Source organism: Bos grunniens, chromosome 5 (genome assembly GCF_055505025.1).
Source record: "Bos grunniens cultivar Pamir isolate PY7600 chromosome 5, Bosgru_T2T1.0, whole genome shotgun sequence".
Taxonomy (NCBI): domain Eukaryota; kingdom Metazoa; phylum Chordata; class Mammalia; order Artiodactyla; family Bovidae; genus Bos; species Bos grunniens.
Window position 1 is genome coordinate 46,176,305 of NC_141169.1, and position 27,180 is coordinate 46,203,484.

The 27,180-nt window shown below is 42.0% G+C and overlaps 1 protein-coding gene and 1 long non-coding RNA gene across 3 annotated transcripts in view; one reads left to right on the forward strand and one right to left on the reverse strand.

Annotated features, from left to right (window-relative positions):
• Positions 1–26,969, reverse strand: LOC147371870 (uncharacterized). The gene is made up of 3 exons (XR_015163809.1): positions 26,499–26,969; positions 19,131–19,199; positions 1–94 (listed from the first exon to the last, which is right to left on the reverse strand). It is a non-coding gene; the product is annotated as an uncharacterized LOC147371870 (long non-coding RNA).
• Positions 26,588–27,180, forward strand: part of SAXO6 (stabilizer of axonemal microtubules 6) — a 28,681-nt gene continuing 28,088 nt past the window's right edge. For both annotated transcript variants that reach the window (XM_086400093.1, XM_086400094.1), the window contains exon 1: positions 26,588–27,001. In XM_086400093.1, the coding sequence (XP_086256219.1) occupies positions 26,984–27,001 (18 nt within the window). In that variant the 5' untranslated portion in view covers positions 26,588–26,983. The remainder of the gene's footprint in view (positions 27,002–27,180) is intronic.

A 27,180-nucleotide genomic window follows, 5' to 3' on the forward strand; every position in this document is an offset into this window, starting at 1 on the left:
GTCCATTTGTCTTCAGAGATAATCATGCTTCTTTCCCCTGGGTATAGGGAAGGTACTTCTCACATAGGGTTTTATGACTTTTCCAGGGAGAAGGCTATGGAGAGAGAACGTCAGAGTGACTTTCTTGTTTGTTTTCTCAAACTCCCTTCAGCTGAAAATGTTCAATATACCAAGGTGCCATATATTGGGTTAGCAAGTCCTGAACCTCATCAGGGTCAATCAGCCTTCTTTTTGCTGCTACCTGATTATAGGGTGTCTGGAAAAATCCCTTCCAATTACTTTATAATGCTCAGATTTGTTAGGTTCTATTTCAGCATATCCCAACGTGTTCACAGGTGCAGCTTGTAAAGATATCTGTGTGGCCCAATACATTGGCTTCAATCAGGAAAGATGGTTTCTTCACTGTGGGGTGTCCTCCCACCTTTAATATGCTAACATGCATTGAAAATCTCCTTAAGGGGGACATAAATATTTCATCGATTCTAAGCAGCACTTTCCTCCCACATTTTATGGTCTCCAAAGCTAGGATGCTTCTCATGGACAGAGGCATCTTCCAGTGGCTGTTGGTCAAGCAGCAGTTGTTGGTGGAGGTCACTGTGTGGGCACATGTGAACTTGTCACAGCTGTTGTTGTCGTATGTCAGTTGAGTTAGGAACATTCTTAGAACAACATATGTACGTTTAATTGCTCTTTAAAATGTCTTTATAAAGATCACATCATGATTTGGCAATGGAATGAAATGTTACTGTATATGCCAGGAGGTTTGAAAACAGAGCGGTAGGGGTATACGTACGATGTTACAGCAGCCAAAATTCATCATACAGGGTTAAAAGTAATGCCACATTTTCTTGCAAAACAATAATCATGTGCTTGATAAAACTTAAAGGAAAATACCAAGTGGCGGAGGATATATTTTGTTACTGTGTTGTCCTTTCTGTTGAGTCACTAAGTTGTATCTGACTCTTTTGCAATCCCCCGGACTGTAGCCCACCAGGCTCTTCCATCTACAGTATTTTCCAGGAAGGAATACTGGAGTGGGTTGCCATTTCCTTCTCCAGGGGATCTTCCTGACCCAGGGATTGAACCCGTGTCTCCTGTATTGCAGGCAAATTCTTTACCATTTAGCTACCAGGGATTGAGGTAGGGGTAAAATGATTGCCCGCCACTTGCTGGAGAGCAATGCAACAAAATTCAGGAAAACTGCCAAATCCCTGGAAGAGCAGAATGGCCTGGTTTAATTGGCACTGCTTTTTCTTTTTTAGTGGTACATAAGCAATCCTTTATAGGTTTGATGAAATATGTTAATATGAAACATTTCCAATCTTATTCAACCACAGATTCTTGTTTCCTCAGGAACATCTCTTGGAACTCGTGTTCTGTGAACTATAATTCTAATAATATCTACCACTTATGATTGGCCAGTCACTATTTAAATACTTCACCTACATTAACAAAATGAATCCTCACTATCATCTCATGAGGCAGGAACTATTATCTCTATGTTGCAAATAGAGGAAAGCAAGGCATGGGGAGACTGAGAAACTTGCCTTAAATTACACAGCCAGTGTAGCAGAGCCACGATTCAAACACGGACAGGTGCCCAGTGTGTGAGTATTTTACTGCTGCTGCTGCTAAGTCGCTTCAGTCCTGTCTGACTCTGTGCGACCCCATAGACGGCAGCCCACCAGGCTCCCTGGGATTCTCCAGGCAAGAACACTGGAGTGGGTTGCCATTTTCTTCTCCAATGCATGAAAGTGAAAAGTGAAAGGGAAGTCAGTCGCTCAGTCGTGTCCGACTCTTTGCGACCCAGTGGACTGCAGTCCACCAGGCTCCTCCGTCCATGGGATTTTTCCAGGCAAGAGTACTGGAGTGGGGTGCCATCACCTTCTCCGGAGTATTTTACTACCACAGTATACAGTAGGGGAAACTGTCCTAGCCACAGACTGGAAGAGAAGAGTGCTGCCAATCTGACCCATGGTTAAAAAATGATTAAGTACCACAACTCCTACTGACTCTTAAAATATTCAGCAGGAATCTACAAGGAGAAAAGAAAGATTTCCTTGCTCCTTATTGATACTGTGAATACATTATTTCCTTTTGTATATACCTAGACAATCTGCAGTCCCCCCAGGTTATTAAGATTAAGAAAGAAAGTCACTATCAGTGGAAGATGGAAGCATTACAAATTTAACCTGAATAAAATACCAGGAACAAGACAAATAAATATCAGCCCCAATTCAGGTCATGTATGAATGCTCTGAAAGGGTCAATGGACCTTACAGGTTGCTGCTTCAATGAAGGGTAAGCTATTGCTTCTTTTTTACAAAGTTGGATGGTGAGGCAGGATTTTCAGAAGTTAGACTACTTTGTGCCACTCTTCCTGTCTTTTAACTAGCTACAATTTGTGAGATAAATTTCAGTGAACCAGATGGACTTGCTGATAGGTGTAACAATCTCCTAGTAGCTTAGCCCCTAGGGAAGAGGCAGGTGACAGAAGGATTTAGGCAGTGAAATGAAACCGAGAACAAAAGGTGGTGTCATTGCTTGGAGCCGTGATGCTGTTCAGGTCCAATCAGCTTAAGTTTTCCAGGCAGGTAGGTGACTGTGAGGATGATTCTGCATAATCCGTCTCCTAAGAGATTTTGCACTCTGCAATGGGTTTTCTCCACATGTGAGTTGCTTCCTGAGATTAGCTTGGCCTTCCTGAGATTGGTCTGGCCTTATAAAAGCAGCAAATGAATACAGCAACTGCTACCTTATGGTAATTTAAGGAAATTATACTCTTTAGGAGATAACATGCTATTCAGTTGCTATTTATCTGTGCCAGCTGGGTAAGAAAGGAAGATGATTCATAGCCAATCCAGTGGGACCAGTGAAAGGCTTGATTACACCTTGGTTCCAGGCTGTCTTGTGGAGCTAATGCCGTGGCATATGTGGGTTCCAGAAAGACCGGAATGATTACACACAGTCCAAGATTTAATGTGGGATTGAGTTTTCTGAGAGAGAACACACAGGTGTTAGGCTAGTTGTGGACAGATCTTTTCTGTTCATCAACCAAGGAGATGAAAGATGGATTCTACTTTAGTATGTGAATTGCAGCTCCAAAAGAAATCATATGGAGATAGCTATCTTTATGGCAGCTGGCTAAATGGCAGCTACCTAAATAAAAATGAAGGAGACATTACAATATCTGAGTTAAGAGAAAGCTTACAAATGGAAAATTCTAGTGTATTACAATAACTCATCCTTGTGTACAAGAGCTGCTCCATACATATATCATGATACAAACCAGTTGGTAATAAAATTTTGAGAGGGTTCATTACACTAAGTTTATAAACCAAGCTTCCAGGCTTACGCATTAGGGATACTCTTTGTTCTGGAAAGCTACAAACTAGAACGACTTGATAAGAAAGTACTAGAAAGTGTCCAGCTGTTAGCTATTATCATGTTTCCTTTGAACATACTATACAAAGCGTGTATAGTTGCAGGGAGAGTATCTGAGGAGATTAAAAACCATGGTTACATTAATGCACACCTGTCTCAGGGAAACTGCATTCACCTTTCTCTCACAATGTATGCTCCCTGCAGCTTCTCTGCATCATCCAGCAGGCTGCTTTTGGAATCTGTAGTGCCTCAAGTCACTTTCAGCACTGTTGGAGAATAGAAGCCATTAAAGCCGAACTGATGCTAGAGACAAGACAGTGAATAATCCATTTGAACGCCAGTCAAGAATGCGTATGGCAGCTCAAACCTCCTCAAGCACAAATATTTTTCCAGAGGTAGAATGACATCTAGATAACTACTGTTTCAAAGTGATGTTAATTGTCTTCAATAAAATGAAATTTGAAATTTCCCACCCATATGGAAATCATCTGAGCTTAGCAAAAACATTTTCAAATACTAATGAAGTGGCATGAAATATTGATTATATTACAAGCTTTCTTAATTTTCATTTCATTTTTTAACTTAGTACTGTAAGCAAAGATAACCATTTCAAGAACTTTTTAACCAGGTCTGCAAAACCTGTGTGATTACCAGGCCAGATCCTCTGAATGGCCAGCCTCTTACGGGGCAGAGTTTTCTGAGGTAACAGGCCACTGCTTTTCCCTCCTCTAACAAAAAGCCAGGAGGTACAGATTCCTACTTAGGCCACAGAAAATGACTGATCTGTTCAACTTTTCAACTCACCACCTTAGTTGTGTGCTGGAAACAATCTGCAGTCTTTGCTTCACACAGGAGGTGATGAGGGTTGGGGGAAGGGGAGAGCCTAGCTTCAGGAAATGGTGCTTTCAGTGTTAAGAGTAAGGGCTGTTCGGCCAGTCATAAAGGAACCACTCAGCCCTGTTGTGTTCTTCTGGAGTGAAGACCTGGAGTCCAGGTAGGTGTGGATGAGATGTTATTCACGGGGAATACTTAACTGATTTTCAAACAGACAAAGTTAATACAGCACTTCATTATTTGGATATGTCCAAACTGTTCCTCTTGGCAAGATAAAGAAGAGAGTAAGTAACTTTCACAGCACATCATGGAACATGGATCTCCTTCTAGGGCAAGGCAGTTGCCAATTTACACAGATGCTTATTTCATAATGACTGATGGTTATGGTTGGGTGAACTCTCAAAGCAATCCTAGTGACCTCACTTATAAAATGGGAGTGGGGAGGTGGAAGGTGGGATGAGATGTTTTTTAGGTCTCTTCTGTGATTCATTTAGAATTGAAGAAATAAAGGGAAGACAAATTGCTTCTTTTTATTTAAGTGATCCCTTATTTATCCCTTTCCCTTCACATCCCAGAAATGAAGTTTTTGCATAACTGAAGTGAGGATGAATGGCTGAATCTTAGAATTTCTTTTCTTGGGTACTCAATATATTTTCTATAATATAATCTTCCTAGATTATATTCTGCATTCTTTCACATATCTCCATATGTGAAGATTACTCTGGGTCAGCAATCAATCATGAGCATGTTCTTAATCCCTCTGTGCCTCAGTTTTCTTGGCAATAAAATGGTAATAATATTTCTACTTTATAAAGTTATCGTGAGGATTAAAAAAGTTAATAAATGTAAAACTCCTTAGATGAGTACTTGGCATATAGTATAGTGTGCATTATTATTATTACTATTATTTTATATTATCAGAGTTTTCTGAATCTTTACAATTTACTTATGACTTCCCTAGGAGTGCAGTAGGGGATAGATGGGGCAGGAACACTGCAGTTTAGGAAACATTGCAACCTTCCAGGATCTTATAATCTAATACACACAAGAAATGACATATTTAAAACTACATGGAGTAACATGCTACAATAAGTAATCAGAATCAAATGCTGGTTTCAGTAGCAGCAGTAAAGAATGAGATTAAATGGGTTTATGCTCTTCAGGGAGAAGGTTGAGTTTGAGCTGAGTGGAAGAACAGGTAGAATGAGTTGGACAAAGCAAAGTGAGGAGGGCATTCCAGGTGAGAACAATATGCAAGAAAGCAGAGAGACCAGAAAGAGTGTGAGTTGGTCTTGGGGCAGTGGGAGACAGAGCTGGCAAGGCAGGTGAGTGGAACAGAATGGAGCTTCATTATGGTAGTTCCAGAAAGTCCTCTGTACTTAGAGGATTCTCTACCTTATGGAGTGGAAACAGAGGAGAACAGCAAATTTCTGAGTGAAGAACAGAACAACAGACAAAGACTTTGAGAAGATTTTCATAGTTCAGAGGTTGGAGGCTAAGTCTGTGAAGACCACTGAGGAGGTGGTTGCTCTGGCTGTAGTGGTGTGAGGAGATGGGGGCCAGTATGGGGCATGGCAGAGGGAAGAAGAGGAAAGAAAAAGACTGAAGTGGCATTTTGAGGAAAAATTAGGCAAGTTAGCAAGGCCTATCTGTTAACTGACTGGACTGAGGAAATGAAGTAGAGGTAAGTCAAAGGTTATTACAAACATTCAAATCTCGAGATCTGGGAATTAGAGATCCCACAGAAAACTGGAGGAGAATTGATTAAAAGAGGAGAGAAGCAAATGAGGAGCCTGGTGTTGTATAAATATAGTTGGCAATGACAATATGACCTCCAATAATGATAGCTGATACTTGTCATTTACTGTGTACTAGACACTATGTGTTTTACACTGTAAATTCATTTAATCCTCATGGAAACTGTTTGCGATAGGTACTTTTATTATCCCCCTTTTATGAAGGACAAGAGGATGAATAGTTAATACAGTTTATGCAGTTGGACTGGGATTTAAACCCAAGCCATCTGATTCTAGTGCTTGCGCTAGACCACCACTGTGCTTAGTTCTCTCAGGAAGTCCAAACTCTGACAGGAAGTGAAGACTGAAAACAACAGTTGGGATTGTCAGCATAGAGGTGTTAATTGCAGTTATGAGAGTGGATTAGCTTTCTGAAGCAGAAAGCAGGCAGACAGGAGAGCAGATGGCCAAGAATGCATCCTGGGGGAGGCCCACACTGAGAAGTCGAGCACTGGAACATGCAGAGCGTGCAGAGCCTCCGTGAGGGTGAACAGACCAGAGAACAGGCTGCTGGCTTAGCCTTGAAAGGACTGGTTCAGGGATGGGTCTAGGGATAGAAATCAGGGCTAAGGAGAAAAAGGCTCCTCAGAGACTAAATGGAGAAATGATAGTTTTGTCAGGGAAATGAAGAAGAAAGGGCAGGATGGTCAAGTGAAAGGATTTCTTTTCTTTTTTTCCAAAATAAGAGAGACTAATAAGAGAGACTTATACTTCAAGAGGGTTTCCCTGGCAGCCCAGCTGGTAAAGAATCCACCTGCCATGCAGGAGACCCCAGTTTGATTCCTGGATTGGGAAGATCCCCTGGGGAAGATAGGCTACTCTCTCCAGTACTCTTGGGCTTCCCTGGTGGCTCAGCTGGTACAGAATCTGCCTGCAATGTGGGAGACCTGGGTTTGATCCCTGGGTTGGGAAGATCCCCTGGAGAAGGGAAAGGCTACCCACCCCAGTATTCTGGCCTGGAGAATTCCATGGACTATGTAGTCCATGGGGTTACAAAGAGTAGGACACGACTGAGCGACTTTCATTTTCATACTTCAAGAAGCCAGAGGCAATAAGAAGAATGTAATGTGGAAAAGGAAGGGCATACACATAGGGAAGAAAAGATCCTACAGGAGTTTTAAAAGAAGAGAATCAATGGCTTTTACTTAAGTGTGAGGAGAGGACTATTGGATTGTCAAGTCTCAGGACTGGAAATGGTCCTTAAAATCTGGTCACTTGTCTAGTCCTTGAGATAGATGCAGGGTATTGAGGAAGATAAACTTGAACATGCCACACCCCTCCCCAAATTTATTTATTTAACAGAGAAATATATGTGCTATCTCCACTTATATGTCTCTTCTTAGAGAGACATATATGTCTCTAAGTGGCACCCCACTCTAGTACTCTTGCCTGGAAAATCCCACGGATGGAGGAGCCTGGTGGGCTGCAGTCCATGGGGTCGCTAAGAGTTGGACACGACTGAGCAACTTCCCTTTCACTTTTCACTTTCACACAATGGAGTAGGCCATGGCAACCCACTCCAGTGTTCTTGCCTGGAGAATCCCAGGGACGGGGGAGCCTGGTGGGCTTCCGTCTATGGGCTCACACAGAGTCGGACAGGACTGAAGTGACTTAGCAGTAGCAGTAGGCATCTTAATCAGAGAAGGCAATGGCACTCCACTCCAGTACTCTTGCCTGGAAAATCCCATGGACAGAGGAGCCTGGTGGGCTGCAGTCCATGGGGTCACGAAGAGTTAGGCAGGACTGAGCAACTTCCCTTTCACTTTTCACTTTCATGCATTGGAGAAGGAAATGGCAACCCACTCCAGTGTTCTTGCCTGGAGAATCCCAGGGACAAGGGAGCCTGGTGGGCTGCCGTCTATGGGGTCGCACAGAGTCGGACACGACTGAAATGACTTAGCAGCAGCAGCAGCAGGCATCTTAATATTAATAAATCCAAATGACCACCAATTTCTCACCCTTGCATCTAGTCCCTGCATGTGCACCTTGCATCTAAGAATTTCCTCCTCCATTCTTTTAGTTGTTTAGGCTAAAACCTTTGGCCTCACTTTAGTGTTTCTGTTCCTCTCACATATGGCCTCCAATATATCAGCGAGTCTTGTCCAATATATATTTAAGATTTATCAATAATCGGCTCATGTCTCACTATCTCCACTGATACTATCCTACTCTAAGCTACCGATAATGTTTGCCTGGACTTGCGTGGTCTCCTGGCTTCCACCCACCCTAGACCTTGGACAGTCTGTTTTCCTCACAGTAACAAGGGTAGTTCTTTAACAATGTCAACTGCATAATGATACTCTGATGTCTAGAATCCTACAATGGTTTCTTGTCTGTCTCAGAATAAATGCAAAGTCCTTGCCGTGCCTACAAGGTCACACCTATCATTTCCCCACAGGCTTCCTCTACTCCAGCTACACGGGCATTTCCGAAAAAAACCAAGGATGTTCTCATCTCAGGGCCTTTGCATATGCTGCTCCTATGCCTTGATTCATTCATTCAATTGTTTGGGTTCCTATTATTCTATTCAAGGTAACTGGGACTTATCATAAACAAATGGAAAAAGAATCTTGCCCTTGCTCTGCTTACATTTCCAACATGTCTGCACTTATCACTCCTTTGGCACAGCTTTGCTGACCACCTGATCTAAAACAGCAATCCCTTCCCACCACCCCATTGTTCCATATTCCTCTGTCCGCATTTTACTTAATAACACCTATACCCTTCTGATATATCATGTTATTATTTCATTGTTTATTACCTATCTCCTCCCAGTAGGATGCAAGCCCCTTGGCAAGAACTTTGCTTGTTTTAGTCTTTGCTGTAGTTCTAGAATATGACTAAGCTCATAAGATATTTTCAAATATTTGCTAAATAATTAATATATGCACTTTTAATTTATAAACCCGTATTTTCATTTCTGAAAATATTTCTAACATTTTTTTTCCTCTACATTTCTTCTCCTTTATTTCTTCTTTTCAACTCCTATATTATGTCAGATTTTGGACTTCTTTGATGACTGTAGATTTTTATGTCTTTTATATCATTTCATGGATTTTTCTTTTTGATCCAACTTCCAGGAGGTGTCCTCAATTTTATTTTCTAGCTCTTTATATGGCATTTTATGATTCTGCTATAATGTCTTGAGTTTCTATGAGTTCTTTATGTTCTCCCATTGTATTGGTATAATCATTTTACTTACAAGCTGGACTGAATAGGATAAAGCATAAATCAGGTTTATTCTTTCCCATTTCTTCCTGTTAAATCCTCTTTCTGGACAGAATATTCTTTCCCATTTCTTCCTGTTAAATCCTCTTTCTGGACAGAATCTCATCTAGGTCCCAAACTTTTTCAGTCACTCAGAAAAAAAATCCCTTGTTTGCTTTTAGTCACAAACCAGCCTCCAATGAGTGATTTTAAAGTTCTCACGAAATACAAAACTCTTATTCACTTCCCTTTTCCCTTCCTCCTGCCTCTCTCCACCCAGACATGTGCCTGACTGAGGAGAGATGCATAACTGATTTCTCTCCTTCAATGTTGTACCTTCTTTCCCTTCCTTATGTTCTAGATGCTGTTTCTGACCTTTTCAGGGCCAGGCCCAAAAGGAGAGAGGATTAAATGAAAAAAAAAAACCTTTTGTAGCTTGTGCAGTTTGTAACCTGATGATTTCCTCTGATGGAGCAGGTGCCCAATTGCAGGCTCTGTCCCTCAAGGGATGTACTGGAGGTGTGCCCACGTCTGACCACAGCTTTCTTGGTGCAGGTGGGGCTGTACAGCAGTAGCCACCGCAATACCACCCTCAGCGCCTGGACTTCTGGCCATCCACTGTTGGGTCACATTTCCCCTCCAATCTTAGGTAGGAGTGAACATGACGACTGTCAATTGGCTCCCTCTCATCTGTTCAACTTGGCTCACTATGAAACTCAAACAGTCTTGCCGTACTGTGGGCAGAAATGTAGTCTGTTCCTGACGCAGCCGCCTCTCATCATTCTGCCATTAAACCAGAAAACTTAACTGTAATCTTTCACTATTTTGTGTGTCCCAGGCAGGAATGAGACAATAGCCTTTCTGTGTCATAGAGTCCAAAGAGGCTCTCCACGTCAAGCTCTCCAAATGTTCCCTTGAAGCTCTTCTCACTCATCTTGAGGTAATGGAAAGCATTGCCTCTCTCCAAAAGCAGGTTCAAGGTACATTGTTTAGAGCATAGCATGTGGAGAAAACTGGAGAATTGAGTAACGTAGATATTATTTTTTCTCCAATCAGAAGAAGAAAAGAAAATTTCTGACAACGTAGTTCTGGAAGCTGCCTAGCAGTTCACTTGATACTGCAGCCAGGAGAAATGTCCCATTAGCCGCAAGGAGACAGGCAGCCCTGACACATCACTTTAGTTCTGAGATCTGTATCTCTTACCCACAATGTTTTAGACTAGGCATAACATATGCCTCCGGTACTCATACAGACAGGAAATAATACAAAAAGAAATATTATGACAGATAATCAGTATTTCTATTGATTTTTTGAGGGGCCATTAGAGAATAGTTATCAGAACAAACTTCCATTTGAGTTTTAGCTCTGCCACCTATTAGTATGTGACCTCAAGCAAATTACTGAGCATCTCATAATTGTTTGCTGTTGTTGTTCAGTTGCTAAGTTGTGTTTGATTCTTTGTGACCCCAATTTTAACTGCCCCTAGATGTTAGCAGCAATGTGTGCTTTGTAGATAATCCAGTAGTCTGTGTGCTGCATTGCCTATTGGTAAGTTGGCACCACGGACATCATTTTTATCTAAGGCTGGGAACTACCTTTCCCAGAATCCCCCTTCCTAGTGGTTCCAGGTTAGAGTTTGTGAGACTTTGAGTTTGTGACTTATGCAAGACTTGGAAGGTATATGAAGGGAGTCCATTGTTTTGGGGATAATAGTTGCCGAGGTTCATCAGGGCTTCACCAGACACAGGGGCTCACAGCCCTCTTCATGAGCTCGCACTCTGGTTTTGGCAGCATTCTCAGAGCTCTCCCATGAGCTAAAATTCTCTACCCACACTCCAGGGCTTCAGGCTGAAGTCACCAGTGACTCTCCATTCCTACAGCTGCCACCTTCTAGACCTTTACTTCCCCAGCTCCTCTCTATTTATGTAAGCTGTCATTTCTATATGAAGTTCCTTATTCCTATACCACTTATAGTGGCTCTGTTTCCCTGACAGAACCATTCTGATACAGTATATATAGTCCTAAGACATGTATCAAGCACTCTAAATATTAGACAATAATAGTAACACTAATCATAAAGGGTATTGTTTACAATAAATTTGAGATGAACAGATTAATGATGTTAGAAATGGGTGAAGGGGGTCAAAAGTTACAATCTTCTAGTTATAAAATAAGTCATGGGGATGTGATGCACCATATGGCAACTATAATTAATAACACTACATTGCAATTTCAAAGCTGATAAAAGAGTAGTTCTTAAAAGATCTCATCATAAGATAAAAAATTTTGCAATTATGTATGGGGATGGATGTTAACTTATTGTGGTGATTGTCTTGCAGTACATACAGTTATCACATCATCATGTTGTACACCTAAAACTAATGTAATGTTATATGGCAATTACATATCAATAAGAAAAAAGAAAAATTGTTAAACCATGTGAGTTCTACTGTTTAGGAACAGCAAACATGAGCAGTTGTATAAAAGGAGACCATTCTTAATACCTAATAACAAAAACTGCTCATTTCTATAACACTTTTCAATTCACGACGTGTTTACACATACCTTACTGCATTTGTCTAAGATAAAGCATATATTTGAAACACTTACTTTCTTAACAGTAAAAGCTCATGATCAAGAGAATAGTACAACTACAATGACAGAGTGATTTATATTGGAAAAAGAACACTTATTTAAAACATGAATGTGTTCCACAGAGTTCTCTCTCATCAGAAGAGAATGAAGCTGCCCTCTGGCTCATGTGTTCCCTAGTGCTAGGGTGTGAGCCTTGGATCACAAGGAAGTAGTAACAAATACTAACAACTGTCTACAGAGTTGCAGAGTTTAGCTTTCCAATTAATATATTGAACACACACGTTATGACATGTATATGTGCTATTGTACTTCATGGTACTCAGTTGCTTCAGTCATGTTCAACTCTTTGCAATGCTATGGACTACAGCCCGCCAGCTCTTCTGTCTATGGGATTCTCCAGGCAAGAACACTGCTGTGGGTTGTCATGTCCTCCTCCAGGGGATCTTCCTGACCCAGGGATCAAACCCGCATCTCCTGTGGCTCCTGCATTGCAGGTGGATTCTTTACCGCTGAGTCACTGGGGAATTAGGCATAAATGGTAGTACAAGTTTATAAATGACTATAGTTGTAATTAATTTTAGAGAGCCAATATTTTTTCTCTTTTGGGCTCACTAATATTGATAATTTTCCTTAATGCTGTGGTTTACATACCTATAGGTAGAAAGATGAGTTCTGGGCCCAGATCTTCAGATTATTTCTGTTTTCCTTGCTCCCCTATAGAGTAGGGGTTCCTGTGCTCTTCTCATGTCTAATTCCCATCCTTCTTCTGTCTTTTGTCCAATTCCCCACATCAGAATGTCCTGCTGGCCCCTGGATCTGGCTTTCCTAATTGCCTTGCACCAACTCTGCTTGAATCTCTGGAAATACAAGGCTATGGGTGATATTCTGTGGAGGTCAAGTATAATACCATGCCACATGGTAAGGCAGGGGAGATCAGCATAGGGAATGAAAAGTGCACAGCAAAATCCAGGCCTAGTGCCTGAACGAAGGGAGCCAAGTGTTGGCAGGTACCCTTCTTCACTCCTGAAGGTTTGGGGTCTAAGACTCTAATAGCTGCACTGAGACTAGTTGTCAGTGGGAACAGACATTTTTTGGCCTATGGCTTCAAATATATGCTACTTGTTAGAACACTGACTATGTAGTGGGAAGATGCTTACAGTGATGCACTGTCCATATCCTGCTGCTATTGGCTGTGTTGAGCTTGGCTCAATAAATATAAAAAATATAATAATGTATAAAGTATCAGATCAGATCAGATCAGATCAGTCGCTCAGTCATGTCTGACTCTTTGCGACCCCATGAATCGCTGCACACCAGGCCTCCCTGTCCATCACCAACTCCCGGAGTTCACTCAGACTCATGTCCATCGAGTCAGTGATGCCATCCAGCCATCTCATCCTCTGTCGTCCCCTTCTCCTCTTGCCCCCAATCAAATAATTATATTTTAAATTAAAATAAAATTTATTTGAAATATAATTTATAAAATTATATTTTAAATTAAATTATAAAGTATTAATAATATAATAATAAAATAATACAATAATATAGCTCAGCAGGCTATATCCTGCTTTCAGCCCCATTAAGGATTACCTTCACTGCAGACAGCCACTGTGTCCAAGGCCATACACTTCCTAGGGAGGCCGATAGGGTCCAATGCAGGACAACTCTGATGGGCCATGCTAGTTTTGGACTCCCTATGGAGTTGGCTGAGGCTGTGGTGAGGCTGGTCTTGCAGCTGGACTTCTGCTCACTCCTGCTCCCTTGATCTCCCTCCACAGGTGTGGAACCCCAGGGCCCTCATTAATAAACATTTGACACACGTAACTACATCTCAGAGTCTGCTTCCCAGAGAACCCAGTCTGCCACAGACTGCTCTTCATATCACCAGTATTGTTGATATCTCTATTTCGCCATTGTTGCCTCTGCCTTTCTCTTTGACCTTTTCAGTTTATACCTGTTTTCCTCATTTACTGTCATTTTTTAGAGTTTTAAGAGGGACTGGAGATAAATGAGGATAAGGCAATGGCACCCCACTCCAGTACTCTTGCCTGGAAACTCCCATGGACAGAGGAGCCTGGTAGGCTGCAGTCCATGGGGTCGCTGCGAGTCAGACATGACTAAGCGGCTTTAATTTCACTTTTCACTTTCATGCACTGGAGAAGGAAATGGCAACCCACTCCAGTGTTCTTGCCTGGAGAATCCCAGGGATGGGGGAGCCTGGTGGGCTGCCGTCTATGGGGTCGCACAGTCAGACATGACTGAGGCGACTTAGCAGCAGCAGCAGCAGGAGATAAATGAAAGTGTCGAATCCACCACTGTGCAATTCGGAGTTAAATTGCAGAGAACATAATTTATTCTAGCAATTCAAAACAGAAAAAGTATTTTTAGTGCATTCAGTGTTGAGGCAGATTTATTGCAATGATGGCCCCAATTATTTCATTCCTCCTTTACAATGTGATTTTGTGACTCCTCACATCAAAGGATTGAGTCTGTTTCCTTCTCATTGAACTTTGCTTTGGCCTATGGAATGTGGTAGTAATGGTGTGCTGTTTCTAAGCCGAATCCTTAAGAGCCTTGTACACCTTGTTCTTTCTCTTGAAACTCCATGAGAACAATCCAGTCTAGGCTGCTAGAAGATGGGTGCCCACATGGGGCAGTGATGAGTTGTCCCAGCTGAGGCCATCTGAGACCAGTCAGCTTCTGGCTAGCCCATCAGCTGACCACAAACACGTGAGCAAGCTCAGTAAGATCAGCCAAGCTCAACCTGAACCAGTAGAACTGGCTAGCTGACTGATAGATTCATGCAATAATAACGGTTATTGTTTTAAGTTGCTGCATTTAGAAATAATTGCTATACAACATTATTATGGTGACAGATACAAGTGGCTTAAAGATTCACTGGGACATCTGAAGAAGTAGACTCTGGATCCATGCCACATGACAGATTCACTAAAGTCATGAAGTTGTAGAAGCAGGAGACTCCCTGCTAAATTAACAAGCCCCTGCTACAAACCCTGTTTCCAGAGCCCTGTCACCTCTCCTGTAATCAGGAAGCTGTTAACTCAGAATCATACCGCTGCTGTTACTGCCGTGATTTATGTCATGATAGCAGATGCCTATGTTTTCCCTTTCTTCTGCTTAATTCATCTTCTTCCATCGAATTCATTCAGATCAGATCAGTTGCTCAGTCGTGTCCAACTCTTTGCGACCCCATGAATCACAGCACGCCAGGCCTCCCTGTCCATCAGCAACTCCCGGAGTTCACTGAGACTCACGTCCATTGAGTCAGTGATGCCATCCAGCCATCTCATCCTCTGTCGTCCCCTTCTCCTCCTGCCCCCAATCCCTCCCAACATCAGAGTCTTTTCCAATGAGTCAACTCTTCACATGAGGTGGCCAAAGTACTGGAGTTTCAGACTTAAATTGAAGAAAGTAGGGAAAACCACTAGACCATTCAGGTATGACCTAAATCAAATCCCTTATGATTATACAGTGGAAGTGAGAAATAGATTTAAGGGCCTAGATCTGATAGATGGAGTGCCTGATGAACTATGGAATGAGGTTCGTGACATTGTACAGGAGACAGGGATCAAGACCATTCCCATAGAAAAGAAATGCAAAAAAGCAAAATGGCTGTCTGGGGAGGCCTTACAAATAGCTGTGAAAAGAAGAGAAGTGAAAAGCAAAGGAGAAAAGGAAAGATATAAACATCTGAATGCAGAGTTCCAAAGAATAGCAAGAAGAGATAAGAAAGCCTTCTTCAGCGATCAATGCAAAGAAATAGAGGAATACAACAGAATGGGAAAGACTAGAGATCTCTTCAAGAAAATCAGAGATACCATAGGAACATTTCATGCAAAGATGAGCTCGATAAAGGACAGAAATGGTATGGACCTAACAGAAGCAGAAGATATTAAGAAGAGATGGCAAGAATACACAGAAGACCTGTACAAAAAAGATCTTCATGACCCAGATAATCACGATGGTGTGATCACTGGCCTAGAGCCAGACATTCTAGAATGTGAAGTCAAGTGGGCCTTAGAAAGCATCACTACGAACAAAGCTAGTGGAGGTGATGGAATTCCAGTTGAGCTGTTCCAAATCCTGAAAGATGATGCTATGAAAGTGCTGCACTCAATATGCCAGCAAATTTGGAAAACTCAGCAGTGGCCACAGGACTGGAAATGGTCCGTTTTCATTCCAATCCCAAAGAAAGGCAATGCCAAAGAATGCTCAAACTACCGCACAATTGCACTCATCTCACACGCTAGTAAAGTAATGCTCAAAGTTCTCCAAGCCAGGCTTCAGCAGTATGTGAACCGTGAACTTCCTGATGTTCAAGCTGGTTTTAGAAAAGGCAGAGGAACCAGAGATCAAATTTCCAACATCTGCTGGATCATGGAAAAAGCAAGAGAGTTCCAGAAAAACATCTATTTCTGCTTTCTTGACTATGCCAAAGCCTTTGACTGTGTGGATCACAATAAACTGTGGAAAATTCTGAAAAAGATGGGCATACCAGACCACCTGATCTGCCTCTTGAGAAATTTGTATGCAGGTCAGGAAGCAACAGTTAGAACTGGACATGGAACAACAGACTGGTTCCAAATAGGAAAAGGAGTTCGTCAAGGCTGTATACTGTCACCCTGTTTATTTAACTTATATGCAGAGTACATCATGAGAAACACTGGACTGGAAGAAACACAAACTGGAATCAAGATTGCCGGGAGAAATATCAATAACCCCAGATATGCAGATGACACCACCCTTATGGCAGAAAGTGAAGAGGAACTCAAAAACCTCTTGATGAAAGTGAAAGTGGAGAGTGAAAAAGTTGGCTTAAAGCTCAACATTCAGAAAACGAAGAGCATGGCATCCGGTCCCATCACTTCATGGGAAATAGATGGGGAAACAGTGGAAACAGTGTCAGACTTTATTTTTCTGGGCTCCAAAATCACTACAGATGGTGACTGCAGCCATGAAATTAAAAGATGCTTACTCCTTGGAAGGAAAGTTATGACCAACCTAGATAGCATATTCAAAAGCAGAGACATTACTTTGCCAACAAAGGTTCGTCTAGTCAAGGCTATGGTTTTTCCTGTGGTCATGTATGGATGTGAGAGTTGGACTGTGAAGAAGGCTGAGTGCCAAAGAATTGATGCTTTTGAACTGTGGTGTTGGAGAAGACTCTTGAGAGTCCCTTGGACTGCAAGGAGATCCAACCCTGGGATTTCTTTGGAAGGAATGATGAAATGCTTTTTATGAGCAGAATGTAAATTTTAACTGGACTTCAGCTGCAAAGCCCTCTAAAGTGTTAGTCATTCAGTCGTGTCTGACTCTTTGTGACTCCATGAACTGTAGCCCGCCAGGCTCCTCTTCCCATGGGATTTTCCAGGCAAGAATACTGGAATGGGTAGACATTCCCTTCTCCAGTGGATCTTCTCAACTCAGGGATTGAATCTGGGTTCCCTGAATTTCAGACAAGCCATCTAAGGTCAAAGGGAGTTTTAGCTTTCTAGTTCTGCAGGACATGAGAGGGAGGCTGGAATGGACTTTGAGTAAGTCCTCCTGAGTGTCTGCCACAGCTATGACTAACTAAAGTGAGGATTATACAACTTATTTCTCAGGTAGTTCAATAATACTGAAACAACTTCTTTAAATTCAGGTAGTTCTCAATAATACTAAAACAACTTCTTTAAATTCAGTGTATTTCACAATTGGGCATATCACTCACTACACTGTCAATCACCATTAATTCAATAAACAGAAGTTAAGAGTAAAGGATGAACAACACAGTACCAAGAATTTGTGAACTCATTGCTTCAGCAAAATTCAAACACAATTTCTTAAGGGAACCAACAACTATCAGTCACTAAGGAGAGGAAAACTGATTTATGTGCTGAGAAATTCTTGATCCCTTATTGATACTTGATATAGCAATGCTAATAGAAAGAACAGTGATTTCAGAAACAATATTTGGTCTTGATCTGTAATTATCAAGGTATATACACAACTATGTGATAAAAGACCATTTCAAAGTTTATGTGGGCATAGACTAGAAATTTACAAGATTCTAAGGAAGGCAAGTGGGTAGCATCCTTCGATCTGATCTTTAAGATATGACATCTGGTTTAAGTGGTCAGAAAATTAAAGCTTCCAAATCTGCTGAATTAGCAACTCTAGAAAAATCTGTAGGGATGGTGACAAGACGATGAGTAATCAGTGAAGATAAGAGAAGGTAATTCTTAGATAACAGGATCTTAAACTGTGAAGGCTTTAAAATGGAAGGAATTTCATCCCCCCCCCCATTTTGTTCTCTGCACCTTGTTCAGTGGAGGCACAATGTTATTATGGTATGTAAGGCTTGCAGTGGTTTATGCCTTACTGAGAATTACTGTACTCAGCCACAGCCTTGTATGGCAAGGAGTCCCTCAGGCTTTCACACACAAAAGTCTGTGTTGTTAGAAGAAACTGGAGTCCCTCCAAAAGGTGCCCCACTGATTCAAAAGCTAGACACTTCTTTGTCAACAAAGGCATACGGGGCTAAAAGTCTGAAGGGCATATTGCATTTGGCTCAGTCGTAAGCCTTAATCACAGACTGTTTATTTGGTTCTTGCTGACAAAAATCGTGAAGCATCAGCAATTTTGCTTCTAAGGCAGAATCCATTGACTTAATATTTTTTACTTTTTTTCAGTTGTGCAATCAGAAATTCATTCATATGAGGAAAAGGCAGTTAATACCTATGGGAAAATGCCAAAGAAAGCAGTAGTCAGACTGATTGCTTTTTGGCAAAGGCTGAGCTGATGCTGAGGCTGAAACTCCAATACTTTGGCCACTTCATGCAAAGAGTTGACTCATTGGAAAAGACCCTGATGCTGGGAGGGATTGGGGGCAGGAGGAGAAGGGGACGACAGAGGATGAGATGGCTGGATGGCATCACCGACTCGATGAACATGAATTTGGGTGAACTCCGGGAGTTGGTGATGGATAGGGAGGCCTGGCGTGCTGCGATTCATGGGGTCTCAAAGAGTCGGACACGACTGAGCGACTGAACTGAACTGAACTGAGCTCAAGATTTACCAAGGGAAGCCCTTGTAAGTGTGACCTGAGGGGAAGTTACAAGTGCCAGAGCATTGCTGAGCCTGGAAACTGGAATTTCAGCTACCTTGTAAGGTATTTCAGAGAAAATTACACACATACATATGTGAGGATGATGTCTCACCATGTTGCTAAAATGATGATTTCTAAACCAGTTTACTCTCATTTCTGAAGCAGTAAGAGAATAAAAGAGAGACAACAGACAGCAAGTAATTTACCTTTTGCGGCAAGAATCTTGAGCGAAAGTTAGTTAAAATATTCCTGATCTCTGGCCTGGATTCAGCTCCCTGAGGGCATAACAAAAGAGAAAGCGAAACATCCTTTAGATCAGGTGTTGCCCATGATGGAATTTATTTATTTATTTATGAGTATTAAGTTCACAGATTTATTCATTTGTTTAATAAAATCCTTATTTTCCTGGGCAAGACCTACTTGTTTTAAGAGCAAACATTCTATGGCGGCTTGTTAAGTTATAATTTCAGATATTTTATAACACAAGGATTTATAAATTTTTAAAATTCTGGTCAGTTGAAAAAAACATTGTTTTAATATATTTCAACTGTGACTCATTCAGGGAATTTTTTTTTTTTGGTTTCTTTTTTTAAAAATTTATTTATTTTAATTGGAGGCTACCTACTTTACAATATTGTAGTGGTTTTTGCCATACATTGACATGAATCAGCCATGGGTGTACATGTATTCCCCATCCTGAACCTCCCTCCCCATCCCATCCCTCTGGGTCATCCCAGTGCACCGGCCCTGAGCACCCCGTCTCATACCTCAAACCTGGACTGGCGATCTGTTTCACATATGATAATATACATATTTCAATGTTATTCTCTCAGATCATCCCACCCTCACCTTCTCCCACAGAGTCCAATAGACTGTTCTATACATCTATGTCTCTTTTGCTGTCTCACATATAGGGTTAATTTTACCATCTTTCTAAATTCCATATATATGCGTTAGAATACCGCATTGGTGTTTTTCCTTCTGACTTACTTCACTCTGTATAATAGGCTCCAGTTTCATTCACCTCATTAGAACTTATTCAAATGTATTCTTTTTAATAGCTGAGTAATATTCCATTGTGTATATGTACCACAGCTTTCTTATCCATTTGTCTGCTGATGGATGTATAGGTTGTTTCCATGTCCTGGCTATTATAAACAGTGCTGCGATGAACACTGGGGTACACGTGTCTCTTTTAATTCTGGTTTCTTTGGTGTGTATGCCCAGCAGTGGGATTGCTGGGTCGTATGGCAGTTCTATTTCAGTTTTTTAAGGACTCTCCACACTGTTCTCCATAGTGGCTGTACTAGTTTGCATTCCCACCAACAGTGTAAGAGGGTTCCCTTTTCTCCACACCCTTTCCAGCATTTATTGTTTGTAGATTTTTGGATAGCAGCCATTCTGATGGGCATGAGATGGTACCTCGTTGTGGTTTTGATTTTCATTTTTCTAATAATGAGTGATGTTTCTTTTCATGTGTTGAGCATGATGAGCATCTTTTCATGTGTTTGTTAGCCATCTCTATGTCTTCTTTGGAGAAATGTCTGTTTAGTTCTTTGGCCCATTTTTTGATTGGGTCATTTATTTTTCTGGTATTGAGCTGTAGGAGTTGCTTGTATATTTTTGAGATTAATTCTTTGTCCGTTGCTTCGTTTGCTATTATTTTCTCCCATTCTGAAGGCTATCTTTTCACCTTGCTTATAGTTTCCTTCATTGTGCAAAAGCTTTTAAGTTTAATTAGGTCCCATTTGTTTATTTTTGCTTTTATTCTCATTACTCTGGGAAGTGGGTCACAGAGGATCCTGCTGTGATTTATGTCGGAGAGTGTTTTGCCTATGTTTTCCTCTAGGAGTTTTATAGTTTCCCGTCCTACGTTTAGATCTTTAATCCATGTTGAGTTTATTTTTGTGTATGGTTTTAGAAAGTGTTCTAGTTTCATTCTTTTACAAGTGGTTGACCAGTTTTTGCAGCACCACTTATAAAAGCAGCTTCCTTAGCCTGTCTGCTCTTTAGTTCCCAGTCTTAGATAAAAGTTTCTGGCTCTAGATTTATAAAGCATCTTCAGAATACCAGGGTGCTCACATTAGCCCCTTCCTAGCTTCCTTCTCTATCATTTCCTGTGGTCTTTGTATACATGTCTGTCCTACTGTGTCTTACTCATCTTTGTATCATTTTTCTTCAACTTCTGTTTTTTGTTTTGTCTTTCGTTTTGCTTGTAGATAATACATTTGTTGGTTAAATGAAAATAATAGTTAGAGGCAAATACAAATTCTCTAATGTTTCAATTGTTACCAAGAAAATGATGGGATGTTGCTAGCTTTGTGAAGATGATTGACTTCCTGTTCTTAGTAAAATGAGTAGCATATTTACACTTCAAGTACAAATAATTGCTTTAAACGATTTTGATATGTTTTTGTCTCCAAAAGAATCAAGAGCCGTATTGGGATAGATATAAATCAAAGTGACTCTAGAAAGGCTCAATGGAAAGAGTCATTTTAAGTAGAAGGATAGCCCTAACGATATCTATCACTACCATAAAACTTCCGTATATTGAAAACTATGAATAAAACATTCATCTTCATAGCTGCTACTAATGGAGTTAGATTTGTGAAGAAAAAAGTGTTTATGAATGATACCATCTTTCTTTTTTTGTCCTTCTTTTATCCCAGTTAACAGGTATACCACACACACTCTTCTACAACTTGCCTTTTTTTGGTGAGGGGATGAGGGAGAATCATTCCAAGTCAGCTCAAAACAATGCTTATTTCTTTTTAAGAGTTGTATGGGAGTGTGTAAGTTAATAACTTTTGTCTCAATTCTAGTCTCACCCTTTGGAACCTATAGACCCTTTGGATTCTGCTAGTTCCCTGTTAGGTCTGCTAAGAGAGGACACTAGAGAAATAGGAAAATTCTCTTTTGCTACCTTTTCCTCTCTGCGGCTCCTTAACAATGACCTTTACCTCTGTGGTGGCAGTTGGTACAGTCTCTTTGTTTCCTTCCCTCTTTTTTTTGGCAGCCTCATTTTGTCCCCTCAGAGGCACCAGCACCAGCTAGGCAATGACTGTTTTTCAGCAGTCTGACCAACTCCCATGAAATTTCTCCAGCCAACCTGGAGCTGTGCCCCATTGTGTGTGTGTGTGTGTGTGTGTGTGTAAGTCGTTCAGTCACGTCTGATTTTGTGACCCCATGGACTGTAGCTCACCAGACTCCTCTGTTTATGGGATTCTCCAGGCAAGAATTCTGGAGTGGGTTACCATTCCCTTCTCCAGGGGATCTTCCTGACCCAGGGATCCAACCCATTTCTCCCACATTCCCGGCAGATTCTTTACTGTCTGAGCCACCAGGAAAACCCTATGCTCCAGTAACCTCAAAATTTTCCCTCTGTTCTTCCAGCTTCAGGATGTGAGGCACTTCCTGGAATTACCATGCTCTCATTCTCTTTTTAGATTTTTTAAGTTTTCCAATAACCCATAGCTTATATTTTCTCTGTTGAAATGCTCCTGGTAGTTTCTATTTTCCCTACCAGACCCTGACAGATACACATAATATCTACTTGACATCTGCTGAGTCAGAAAGCCAGAAGGAACACAGCAGCCTGAACTGCTGTGCAGACCTGTTACATGACCAGTTCCTGCTCTGGCCCTGGAGGACCCATAATGTATGTAACTAGTACCCTGCAGATGGACATATAAGTTGCTTCCAACTTTTGTTACTATAAACAATGCAGTAAACAACATTAAATGAATTGGTTTTTCACATATGGGTAAGTATATCTGTAAGATAATTTATAAAAGTGGAATTGCTGGGTGAAAAGCATCACCAAGTTGCCTTTTAAATTCCTGATGTTCAAGCTGGTTTTAGAAAAGGCAGAGGAACCAGATATCAAATCGCCAATATCCGCTGGATCATGGAAAAAGCAAGAGAGTTCCAGAAAAACATCTATTTCTGTTTTCTTGACTATGCCAAAGCCTTTGACTGTGTGGATCACAATAAACTGTGAAAAATTCTGAAAGAGATGGGAATACCAGACCACCTGATCTGCCTCTTGAGAAATTTGTATGCAGGTCAGGAAGCAACAGTTAGAACTGGACATGGAACAACAGACTGGTTCCAAATAGGAAAAGGAGTTCGTCAAGGCTGTATGTTGTCACCCTGTTTATTTAACTTATATGCAGAGTACATCATGAGAAACGCTGGACTGGAAGAAACACAAACTGGAATCAAGATTGCCCGGAGAAATATCAATCACCTCAGATATGCAGATGACACCACCCTTATGGCAGAAAGTGAAGAGGAACTCAAAAGCCTCTTGATGAAAGTGAAAGTGGAGAGTGAAAAAGTTGGCTTAAAGCTCAACATTCAGAAAACGAAGATCATGGCATCTGGTCCCATCACTTCATGGGAAACAGATGGGGAAACAGTGGAAACAGTGTCAGACTTTATTTTTCTGGGCTCCAAAATCACTACAGATGGTGACTGCAGCCATGAAATTAAAAGACGCTTACTCCTTGGAAGGAAAGTTATGACCAACCTAGATAGCATATTCAAAAGCAGAGACATTACTTTGCCAACAAGGGTTCGTCTAGTCAAGGCTATGGTTTTTCCTGTGGTCATGTATGGATGTGAGAGTTGGACTGTGAAGAAGGCTGAGTGCCGAAGAATTGATGCTTTTGAACTGTGGTGTTGGAGAAGACTCTTGAGAGTCCCTTGGACTGCAAGGAGATCCAACCAGTCCATTCTGAAGGAGATCAGCCCTGGGATTTCTTTGGAAGGAATGATGCTAAAGCTGAAACTCCAGTACTTTGGCCACCTCATGCGAAGAGTTGACTCATTGGAAAAGATTTTGATGCTGGGAGGGATTGGGGGCAGGAGGAGAAGGGGATGACAGAGGATGAGATGGCTGGATGGCATCACTGCCTCGATGGACGTGAGTCTGAGTGAACTCTGGGAGTTGGTGATGGACAGGGAGGCCTCGAGTGCTGCGATTCATGGGGTCGCAAGGAGTCGGACATGACTCAGCGACTGATCTGATCTGATTGGTTTAGTTGCTCATATGCAAAAACAGAATCTATCTGCAGGAGAAACAGAGAAATCAAGAAAGGGAAGAGGGAGCCAGCTGTGACACCCTTATCTTACTGAATGCTACCCATCCGTTAAAATAATTACTTTCTGGCCTAGATTTGAATTATGGACTTAACTTTGAGCCCTTTGGAGAGGAGGAAGGCTAAAACATAAGTGGAAGAATTCTGTAAGACACTTTGGTATTCCTTCAATAAGAGGGGTAACACAAAGTGTAGGGAGGTGCTTTGCCACAGATTGACAGCAGGGCTGAGCAGGCCAAGGAAACTCCAAGCTGTCTGCCCAGTAGTGACTCAGTCCCCAGTAAATGTTAGTGTCTACAAGAAGAGTGACACCTAGAGATGTGTGACTATTGTAAGAAGTGACAGTGCTGCTGGGCAAATTACATGTGGTAGCTGTAAGCACATGTGAGACACTTCCTAGGGACTCCCCAGAACATATGGGTGGAACTTTGTAGGGAACTGGGTCTGCTGCCTGCAGCAGTGAAGTGTTAAAAGCTGGTAAAACAAAAAACTGGTTACAAAACTCTCATTTACTAAGGTTGTCCTTTTTTTCACGTCTATATCTTTGGCTCATAAACTGAAGTAGCTGTGCTGTGTGTGCTGTGCTTAGTCGCTTAGCGACTCTTCCCTTCTCCAGGGGATCTTTCTGACCCATGAATCAAACCAGGGTCTCCTGCATTGCAGGTGGATTCTTTACCAGCTGAACTACCAGGGAAACCCCAAAGTGAAGTAGGATTTTCTTAAAAATAACAGAGTAAAACATTCTTCTTCCCTGGGTCCTTAATAACACATCTCAGCAAACTCAGGTTGTGATGAAGTAATTTTTTTTTACCGTCTGCTGTTTGGTTTTCTTGTCATTTGTTTTCTGCTCAGCAGAGCCAGATTAGTTATTGTCCTTGTTTGGCAGATAGGCTACATTCTACATACATACTTATTTCACCTTAGCATTAAGTAGTAACAGAGCTTTGTGTACAATCAGAGCTGTATCTTTCCTATCCTATAAGATCTGGTCTGCCTTCCTGCAGAGGATTTTATGTTTCATTGCATCTTGTTTGTGCCATTCTTAATTTACACGACAGAGATGCTGTCATCACCAATTAACATTTATCAAGGGCCCCTTGGATGCATGGCTGTACAGGGACTAATTTAATATTCTCTTTGTTTCAGATATCAGGTGGCTCCTTCAAATGAATATTTAAGTATCTCAGATGATGAAGAAGAATAGAGATATCAATTAGGATTCAGAAGACAAGCCTCTGCAGAAAATGCTTAAAGGAGGGCATCAAGGATTAATATTAATATTTGAAAGTTTACAAGAGGGTATCCTTTTCTTCAGTTAACAAGTGACGAAAGTAAAATGAGACTGCATTTGTTGTTCCTGGAAGAAGCCTGGCAGCATTCCATCCAGACATCTACCCTTTAACTGTTCCATTTTCTTTACTCATTTTAGTTCTTCTAATCTTTAAGGCAGAGTCTGAATCTTTCTTCCTGAACTGTTTTCTATCCATCACTTTTAGGGATGACTCCTTCCTCCAATTCCTATGTTGTTAATACCACTTATTTGGCAATTTAGCACATGATACATTGTACTGCTGCTAAGTCGCTTCAGTCGTGTCCAACTCTGTGCGACCCCATAGACAGCAGCCCACCAGGCTCCCCCGACCCTGGGATTCTCCAGGCAAGAACATTGGAGTGGGTTGCCATTTCCTTCTCCAATGCATGAAAGTGAAAAATGAAAGTGAAGTCGCTCAGTTGTGTCTGACTCGTAGCAACCCCATGGACTGCAGCCTACCAGGCTCCTCCACCCATGGGATTTTCCAGGCAAGAGTACTGGAGTGGGGTGCCATTGCCTTCTCCCGATACATTGTACTATTACTGACTAAATATATGTTCACTCTCCCTAAGCATATTAGAGAACTATCTGGACAATTTAGTTCTTTTCCGTTGTTAGGGTCAGCATGGCATTCTCTCAAAGGTAGAATCTTTGAGATTCTATTGATGATGATAGCAATAATTCATAAAAATCAAACGAAATTTCATTTTTTAAAAGGATGAGAGGAGAAACAAAGCTGAGGCTCTGAGAGTTGAGACTCACAACCACCATTAATAAACACATCCTAATCTAGGAGCTATATGTACATCTTCTAGGGGAAGGGGCTGTGAGAGGCAAGAACATCCCTGGAAGTCAGCAGTTTGCCTTTCGAGACGCAATAAAAAAATGGGCTTTGGCCTGCCTAAGCGCAGAGGAGCCTGTAGGGCTGCTGTCTATGGGGTCGCACCGAGTCGGACAAGTCTGACGCGAGTTAGCAGCTAGCAGTAGCAGCAGCAGCAAGCTATATTTATTTTCTGGCCTCTTCCTTTTGATGTGATAGTAAACAGTGTAGAATGGTTGTCCATGGCAGGAACTGATATTCCAAAGAACAGACCTGAATATTTTCACTTCATAAAAAGAAACATTCGGTTCTGTCATACACGTTGGAATTAAAAACACACCGTGCTGTTTATGACGTCAAGAATCAGGGCCCAGCGAGGTCGGTGACTCAACGAATCCCAGCAGTTAGACCATTGTTGCATAGGGGCTCACAAACCAGACGCCATCAAGATCTCCTCAGGACGAAGCTCCCGCGGGGCCCCGCCCACTCCGGGGCCGGGAGCCTCATTGGCCTGCCTTCCGCCCGCCACTTCTACCAGCCCGCGGGATTTGGCTCGGGAGGCGGGCGTTTTCCTTTCCGACACTAATTGGTCGAATCTTAATGACGGCATGGGATTTTCGAGTCTCAATTGGTTCTTAGTCTTCAGAATGGGCGGGGAAAGGCAGAGCGTCTGGGCTCAAGGAGGGAATCGCGGAGTGCGCCGGCGCGTAGTCGAGGACGCTGGGCCGAAGCTTTTGCTAGGGAACGTACTGTTGTCGCCCCGCCCCCTCGGAGCTTTTTGTCCCGTTAACTGTCGGGGTGGCGGGGGCTCCAGCTCAGGCCGACATGCCGGTGCGCTTCAAGGTGAGGACAGGGTCCCCGGGCCCGAAGCCTGATGGGGGGAGTTAAGGCGGGGCGGGTGCGGCGTGCCGGAGCCTCACTGGCTTTCTGGGCCGCGCCCCTCGGCCCCGTAGAAGCTGTCAGCTCCCGAGCCTACCTGTCACTATCCCGGAGGATGCTCATCTCCTCTTACCTAGCCCCCT